Below are 9,051 nucleotides of genomic sequence, written 5' to 3'. Positions count from 1 at the left end.
AAACAAGAACGATTCTGTCGAAATCCGTGTTGTTTATCGCTCAACAAGGAGTAAATTTCAAGGTGCGATTTCAGGGCTTCTGCTATAATTCGTTCCATTACTTTTGATATTACTGGGAGAAGAGTGACAGGTCTGTGGTTAGATGCACACGTTCTGATACCTCCTTTGAATATGGGGGCTATTATCCCGCATTTCCAATCCTCTGGTACCAACCCTTTTCCAGAGAACTGACAATGTTAGCCCAATCAATATGCACGTTGCCGTGTCCGGAAGGCATCGGAATTTCCATAATCTTATCACCACATACACTGTATATGCAAAGCAATGTACACACATTTTTACCTGGTTTTCAGTGTTATTGCACATTTTGCACCTTTGGTGGTTCTTTTGCCGAAAATCGTAGCGTGAAAAGCTCCTACCGAGAACTGAGCAGAAGCATTCCCGTTATTACACTTGGCGACAGAGATGACGAGGTTGATAAAGATAGTGGTAATTCAATGATAATTGATCCATGATAGAGATGCTTTATGTCAGTAAACCAGAGTCATCCCAGTGGCATTGCTGATAGACAAATTCTCCGCACTATTATTGGCCGCTAATTTGGTGGCTAATCCTAATGTTGGCGACCTAATCGATATATTAGGGCGATTCAAACTTGTGTACGAAAAGCAGGCGATTGAGCGAAAACCAAGTTCGTCAAACTGTGAACCATATCCAAACCCTGGCAATCACAGTAAATCGGTGAAGGAAATTAAATTGAGTCCTTTTAAAAACTTAGTTTCCCTAAAAAACACACTGGTCCCTCACGAATGACACACAATCACATCTTATATGGCGTCTTGTAATAAAAGGATTAGCATCTGATTGTTCAACGACCCAGTTCAATGTACACAAGCTCTACGGTAGCCTTGGACAGCTGTGGTAAACTAGTACATGCAAAGTGCGAAGGACACCTGTGTCAAATTGCTGTTCATGTTATTACCGATCAAGAGCATTGATCAACTTTCTCGTCGATTCCCGGTGCCTCGAAAACCAAACTGGGTGCTCTCCTAACCCAAAACTGACTCCTGGTGCTTCAACTTCAACGAAGTAACAGCCGCCTCTTTCTGTAACGAAAATGCTCAAGCTGCTCCCACCAAAAAGCAAACGAAAACAAGTCGGCTCTTGAACCGCCTGGTTTACTGCCAGTGAGGCATCGTTGCGCATCAGTTTTAGAGAAATGGCGAACTTCGGAAGTTTTTAGCACCTTAAAAAGATGCAAGTTTAACGGAAGTTTGATCCGTCACGAAAAGTCGCCATTTGTCAGGCACTGGCTGATGTCGATGGCTTTCCACTCAGTCATTCATTGGATATTCCTTGTTCAACTCCAATACCATCAACCGTTAAAAGCTAAAAGACTAACGCAATAATATGTAGGGCACATGTTACCTACTGCGCTGCAAGTAAAACTGCATGTGATCCCAAGTGATGTGGACCAAATCCCCCCTCCCATTGACTCACACTGTACCGTCCATTACTTTGATATTTAAAATTCCTCGCCTTTCTTCTGCCCCTATTTTTAATCCCCGCTCTACTTTTGTGTTTATTGCATGTGTATTAACTGGCATTTTCTATAGAGGAGAATATCGGTAGCTCGGGTAGCGTAGATGGTCGTTGGCTCGTTCGCTGAGCTGGGCAATTTGATTGCAAACGTTTCATCACCAATCGAGGTGACATCGTCACTGCAGGGTTGAGTGGGTGAATTCTCCCTCTTCTGCCCGTGATTATATAGCATCTAAAGAGTATCTGGTAGTTCTAAAGGCGGTCTTCGCCTAGTTTGATTGGCTCCTGTGAATTCTGATGTGGTCTCAATCTCCTGTGTCTGGTTGGTTCATTGGGCGCATTCAGTTCGACAGTTCCGTGTGTGGTTGTTCTCTTGTTTCCCCCCCCCCCGGCGCTTCTCGTATCACGCGTCACTCGAAGATATCGTTTAATTGTTACTCACACAAATCAAAACCTTGCATAGGACGGTTGCAATTATGACGTTAGTGGATTGTATCCCTTTAGAAACAGTGTGATTTTGGCCGGTCACGATGATGGGCGTTCTTTAGAACAAAAGCGTCACATCTGTTACTGCTTCCTTGCTAGATGGCGATAATATTTCGTGACAAAATACAATGTTTTGCTTTCCTAGTTGGTTTTTTTGCCAAGTGACACAAACCTGTCATCCGTAAAGATATAAAAAACAGAACTTGACGGCCTTTACTCAGGGTCTCATCACTACCATACAGCATTCGTACTACTGAACAGCTCGGACCATCAGTCCAAACAAAGCAAAATGTCAGTCGCCTGCGCACGAAAAATATCTAAACCAGATGCCGAAAACATTCAGTCAAGTCAGTCCTCTATCTGGAAAACATGTTCATATCTTTCGAAGATTTTTATCGAAAGAATATGCTTTTGCTGTGTACAGTGTTTAGCGGAAAGGGGGGAGGCCTCTTTACCTGAAAAAATCTTAGATAAAAAGCTCGTCACCTGGACGATAGTGTTACAATCAGCTGAACTGAAACAAAAAAGAAATGTGAAGGAGTGCTTGTGTTGGGAGGGCCCGTAATGGTTCAATGGTCATCCAAACAAACTCGTCTCAGTGAGGCTTGAAACCACCCTTCTCCTTGCGTTCTGCATTCTCCCTAGATTTTTTTGTTTCCAAATATGGCGGGGTGGATTGGTCACTCACACTGGAAGTGCAGTCAAGTGACTAATCCCTTAGCACTTAGTTTATTGATTATTTGAATAACTAGTGGTCACGCAGGTTGACGCGATCAGAAAACGGTTACATTTGCCAGGTTGGACGCCATAAATCCGAAAGTTGCATGAGTCAGTCCGGTTGAAAAGTGTCCTAAGACATTTTTCAGTCAAACTGAATTGTGTGTTGAACATTATTGATTTTGTTTTTTTTTACTTCGTTTGGATTATTTTCTATTGAACATTATTGAATTTAGTTTTTTTTTTACTTCGTTTGGATTTATTTTCTATTCAGCCAATATTCAGATCAACACTAATTTAGCGCACGAACCCCACCACGAATTGTCAAAATCACTCATCTTTGGATAGCATTCTCTAGTTTGTACAAGAGATAAATTTACCCATGACTTTCGAAACGTTATTTATCGATTGGGCAAAATTTCCCCATCATCTATTGTTTTAGTACTCAGCCGAGGACGCATCACGTGACACGCTTTTTGGCACACCGACAGGCTCAGATCACCAACAGCACATACCAAACTTATCCGAACGACTTAAAAGAAAATATTGATTTTTTGTCGACTGACTGCTGTTATTTATACATGGCACACACATCTTAAACAGGAGACTATCCTCAGTTCTCCCTCTCCACAGTAGAGGTCCGTCAAAGCCACAATCCGTAAAAAGAATCAGTTTTGTAAGTGCTGAAAATCTTCCTTGCCAGCTTCCCTTCGAAAAAAGCTTCCGTGATTCAATTCATTTGAAGTTTAAATTCTCCCAACCGGACAATCCTTCAGGCAGAAACTTTTTGTTCTCCACAGGCCGAGTTCATTTCCATCGCTAGATAAATGGGAGTGAACTGAGTTGTACTCATCCAAAACAACCCAATACCCTAAGAATGGTCGCTAGTAGTGACTGAGTGCAGCTCACTTGTTGGATCAATAAATTACATAGGATTGCTACTCCACAGAGCTATTTGTCTCCAGTCAGAGAGATAAAGTTGTTGTGTTGGAACACAGCAAGGGAGCGCTTGTGTTTCTTTCCTTTAAAAAGGGCGCCACAGGTGAACCATTATTTTTATTATTTGTAATACTGTGTAAGCCGTTGTTAACTACGGTGCTCAGTTCAAGATTAGCACAAAAAACATCGGAAGGAATTCTAACATGTCAGAAATAAGATTATCTATGCCTGGAAACTGAAGGAAAAACCGTCAGAGGTCTGTCGACTTGCGCACCGCAAACATTTTTCCGCGAGATTTTAGAAACACACGTATTTGCGTTGGCCACTGGGAAAAGTTTTCATCGCCTTATTTTATTTCGCTTACTTCTTGGATTCAGTATTCTCCAGCCGACTTTTTGTGGCATCGTCTCCAGGGATACCTGTCACGTAGGAAACATTGCATTTGCTTTAACTGGAAAAGGCAGGGGTGAATTTTGCAACTGCCAGGGAAGATTCTTGGTTTTGCAAGCGGCGGTGCTATAAACATCACTCTTTCAGACTGAACGTCCACCTGGCAAGCTGTTCATGTTTGAAGTATCAGACGGTCTCCAGTCTATCGATTTTTCTTCGCCAAAACGCCTCATCAGTGGTCACAAATTCAAATTCCAGAGTACTATTCTGCTTATCTGGTGTGAACACCCATTAACCGGACCAAATTGCACGGTTATTTCTGTCAATTTTTGGCCCTGTTAAGAAAACACGAACTTGGATAGTACAATAGGAGGGTTGATAGAATTGTTCGATTGATTGTGTCAAGTAACCGTGTACAGGAGGGAACAGCTGGACTGTCCAACCAAAGTTTTGCTATCTTGTTAAGCCAGGTATTGACAGGAAAGTTGCCGGACCCGTCCTATTGATTGATTTTGATTTATACGGCTTAGATTTCTCAAGCCCAATTGGAATCTTGTTTAGGTGGACAGTTCTTACACATTCATCTTCAGGTTACTTCTACAGATCTATTTTGCCAACATGGTGGACTACAAATCAACACGTACCACACAACCCATCCCTGCTGTCAGACACAAACACATAAACGAAAACTATCATAAAAAGTGAAAGTTTGGTGTAGGTAGTTTGAAAAAAAGAGAAGTTGAACTCTGAAGTTTGATGTTTAACTATGTGTCTTGCTGATGAGTCTCGGCTGTCAAAAGCAACTTGAGGTGTTTATGGACGCACGGGAGCTCTTCCACAAGGACTCAGTGATCGAGGAATTATATATATATATATATATATATATATATATATATATATATACCCACGAAGACAGCATCTTCATGACAAGTTATTTATTGAGCTATATTTGGTTAAGTTTATCTTACCAGATCACTCGTCTGAGATGCGTTTTTTTTCCTGATCTGTTGATCTCAATCGCCACCTACCTGTGTAGTTATGACCTTTTTCCATGATCAAGCAACCAAGCGTCTAGTTTCAATTCTGTCTACACAACGGTGGTCCGCCTACAGACAAAGATGCAATGTCATCTTCTCCTGTTGGCTTTGGTTACCGATTCAGTCAATCATTTCAACAACCTACACACACAGGAAAAAAAACACAGGAGCTATTGGTTTTTCGGCAAACAAATTCTCATCGATCCAGACGCACATGCACATTTCAAGAAGAAAAAAGCTTACCCACATGTCCACGCCAAGCGGCTGTTCTCAGAGCAGACCAGCCATCTTCGTCAAGTTGATTAGCATCCGCTCCGGCGTCCAACAAACTACACAGTTTTTCATGTTCGCCAAGACGAGCGGCCAAAACCAAGGAATGCTTTTTCGAAAACCCACTACGGTCATGCGGTGGATGGTGCGGGGTGAACGACTGTGTTTGTTCTGCAGGTGGTTCTGTCTGCAGTGAATCAGTAGTGCAGTTAGTGTAATAGTAGTATGCGCTAGATTCCATTTGTTTCACATCTGCCTCATGCCGGTCGCACTGAGTAGTGTTCACGTCGTGATCTGTCAGGCGTGAACCATAAGCATGCGTTTCTCGAGGCTGTGTAGTCTTTAGATTCGTTGTTTTCTTCCGATTTTGTACTTCAACTCCCAATGACCTTGATCGAATGGGAGGGGTGCTTTTGTCAGCTGCTTGGCGAATTATATCTTGTCCATTACTAGGGTTGCAGAGGTAAGCTGCCGTACAGTGTTTTACATCCGAAAGCCACTCGGCGAAACTTGGATGAAAGAAATGAATTTTACTGGTTCCTGATGGACAAGGCTTGGATGAGGCGGCAGTGTAGTAGTAGGAATGCTCTTCCTCAACACTCATGGTAACCAGAATTCTTCGAAGCATGTGCAATTGCTCGTAGAACTCCGAATAAGTCAGAGACGAGAAGACAGGAGAGAGAATATGGAAGACATCGTCCACACTCAGCGTTTCTCGGGAAGCCAACAAGACTTCGAGGATTGGACGAACTGAATCGAATTTCGCGGTATTGTCAGCTGGTACGTTTGATTGGAAAATTTGTTGACAAATCCACAAAAAAAGACCGTTCAATGTGCCCGGAATCAAAGCCAGTTGGTCCGGCCTAATCCAGAATTCACCAATGGCATCCAAGAGGGTTTCCAGGTAGAGAAGGCAAGCACTGCTTTTGATTCGGAGCAAACTCAAAACATCCGAATGCATGTAGGCCCGGAATGCTTGTTGCAATCCCTGCTCCACAGCCAGACGAGATAGAAGATATTGATGAACATCATGACTTACAGCAGATCGATGAAGGTCATCGATGGTGATGCGTCTGCTTCCCGGGAACATTCGGCTAATTATATTTCTGTTTTGTCGACGACAGGTGAACAGCAAACAAATCCACTCGGGGAAGAACTGGGCGTTATTAACAAATAAATCAAGGATCGATTTGCTGACCAAATCGGGAGGGTGAGCCGCTTGGTTCCCGTTTACCAAGCAAGTTCCGGAACGCCAATCAGAAACATCCAGGGCACGAGCACAATCCATTTCGTCAATTCCGTCTACGAGGATAACAAGTCGATTGACGCCGGGATAAATTATGCCCGACTGTGCGTGACCGAATTCCCCAGCAGTTGATATGTCTCGATGTCTGAATTGTCCCTCAAACAGAAAGGGAGTAATTTTGTGCAATGCGCTCAAAACACCGTATCGAAGTGCCGAATCCGGAGAGGCATAGACATTCGCCTCTGACAAATAACTACCCAGTTCACCCTCGTTCGCCTGAATCACACGACTATAGAGCTCACATAATGGTGCGGGCGAATTCAAAATTTGTTTGTGCATTGAAAGAACCAGTAGGGAAGGATCCAGGGTTGATTTGATCTGTTGATAACAGAAGTGTGATGATAACACATGGGCCGCAATCTGTACGCACAACGGCATTGACTGGATTGCGAGACCAGTTTGGGTCAGGTGATGAGCTTGTGACCGGGCGTCGATGATCCTCCGACATATTGTGGTTTTTCCGGATCCAGGTCCACCTACGATAACGATTATACGCAAGCGTTGGCAAGCCGCTCCTGACGACGCTCTGTGTATGGATTCCGAAAGCACGGTCCCCGTTTCTGTCACCGTATCGAGTTCATCCATGTTCGAAAGGAGCTTTGGCACGGTTTCTTGACCACTTGGACGTAGATGTTTCAACAGCTTCTCGAATATCCATTCACGACTATAAAATATCCGTTTCCGCAGTGGAGGCAGTGCTGATCTGAGTTGGCCTGTTGGGGAACTGTTGCCTTGTCTATTGTTGTTACTACTGGAAAATCCTTCTGATTCCAAACTGACCGAGGAGTCGGCATTGGAAACTGGCTGTTCGATTGCGTAAACTTCAGTGGCTTTTAGCTGCCCAGTATCCGTGTACACTGGTTTTTCATCTTCGGTGGCCGTCGAAAAATCAATGCCTACCGTAGTACCACTTGTCTGATTTAGGACGGAGCCCAGTGCATGATTCCAGACTTCACTTTCATTCCGTCCAGGTATTATCTGACTTGGGGCAGAGCACGTTTTCTTCAGTAGTTTCCGGTCCACCACAAGCTGAGCATCATCCGAACTCAGACAGCAGTCATCACTGTCGTTATGCCTGAGATACTTTCCTTGTGACTTAAGAAGTTCGCTCTGCGGACGTGGTCTGCGGCACATTTGATCCATAGCGAGGATAATTTCAAAAATATTCCATTAAAATCCAAAAAGAATTGATATGCTGTGCCACTGAAGCTCCGCAGATGTCCGAACAAACATCAACCCAGTCTATCGAAAAAGTAAATCCGTTGTCCGGGCTACTGAAACTTTGGGCAATTCATGCCGATATTTGCGTACTGTTCAATCTTTACTGTGTGCGTGAAGGAAAACGTGTGGTTTGGTTCTGGTCGATAGCCAATCCAATCAACGAATCAGATGGGCCGGCAAACATTGACCAATCACATTCATTGTAGCTGTTGCTTCATCGGACGAACAAGCAGTGTAGTCTGTTTCGCGTGCAGTGAAATAAATCGTACAAAAATGTGACGCGAATGCCCCGATCACGAGTGATAGTTGTTGAGTCTGCGATGGGCAACAGGTAACATCTGACTGCGATTCAGACGGTAGTTTACTGTCTGGGGAAAAGACGTCCAATTTGCTGCGACAGGATACAGATTCCCTTAAATGAGTGAGAATTTGCTATATATATGCCACTAATGAAGATGGTCTTAACTAACAGTAACCGTGCTTTCGCTTACAGGATGCCAGACAATGGATTCCAAAAGTGTATCGGTTTACGTGGGCGGTAAAACTCGGTTTGGAGCTCATTCCCCCAGCGGCCTTTGAACTTACACGATTGCAAACAACCAGATTACAGCCCAGTCGTCATTACCACTTATGTTTCTGACGTTGCGAACGGTGGTAAGAGAATTTGGGCTCTCAGTCTGCTTATAAAACGGCCAGCTACTTGCATGTTATTGCCACTGCTAAGAAGAGGAAAGTTGGCCTACGTACACAGACATACCTACTCCGACTGAGTGGAACGCCAATTCGACGACCCAGGTTCGAACCCCACATGACTGGCTTCATAATTGGCTGCAGGCCCACGTCATGATAATCCATACACATGTAGTTTCAGAACTGAAGCCGGATGCAATGGAAAAAGAACCCAAAGGAGACGAAAACGGTGATACGAGTTGCAAAGTCAAGACTGTGCGCATATGTACACAAGGGTTGATGTCTGGTGGTCCCTGGGGGTGGTTGCGATGGGCGCATAGTTGAGTGATAAGGAGGTAGTGGATCGCGATTGCCATTAGTTTGAAAGAACCGCAGTCATTCTCTCATACGCACTACGTTTAGGGGTGTGGGCTACGCCATACTCTATGATAGTTTTCCCAGTTACCTCCTCCT

At 43.9% G+C, this 9,051-nt stretch overlaps 1 protein-coding gene across 1 annotated transcript in view; it reads right to left on the bottom strand.

The window, feature by feature from the left end:
* The window catches only part of T265_06055 (hypothetical protein), a gene marked incomplete at both ends in the record, with an annotated part of 90,468 nt that extends 82,473 nt beyond the window's left edge, over window positions 1-7,995 (bottom strand). The window contains one exon of the mRNA XM_009171225.1: window positions 5,355-7,995. Coding sequence (XP_009169489.1) covers window positions 5,355-7,830 — 2,476 coding nt within the window. The remainder of the gene's footprint in view (window positions 1-5,354) is intronic.
* Window positions 7,996-9,051: the final 1,056 nt, after the last annotated feature.

The sequence above is a fragment of the Opisthorchis viverrini genome (assembly GCF_000715545.1).
Source record: "Opisthorchis viverrini unplaced genomic scaffold opera_v5_123, whole genome shotgun sequence".
NCBI lineage: Eukaryota > Metazoa > Platyhelminthes > Trematoda > Opisthorchiida > Opisthorchiidae > Opisthorchis > Opisthorchis viverrini.
This window is presented reverse-complemented; position numbering and strand designations above follow the sequence as displayed.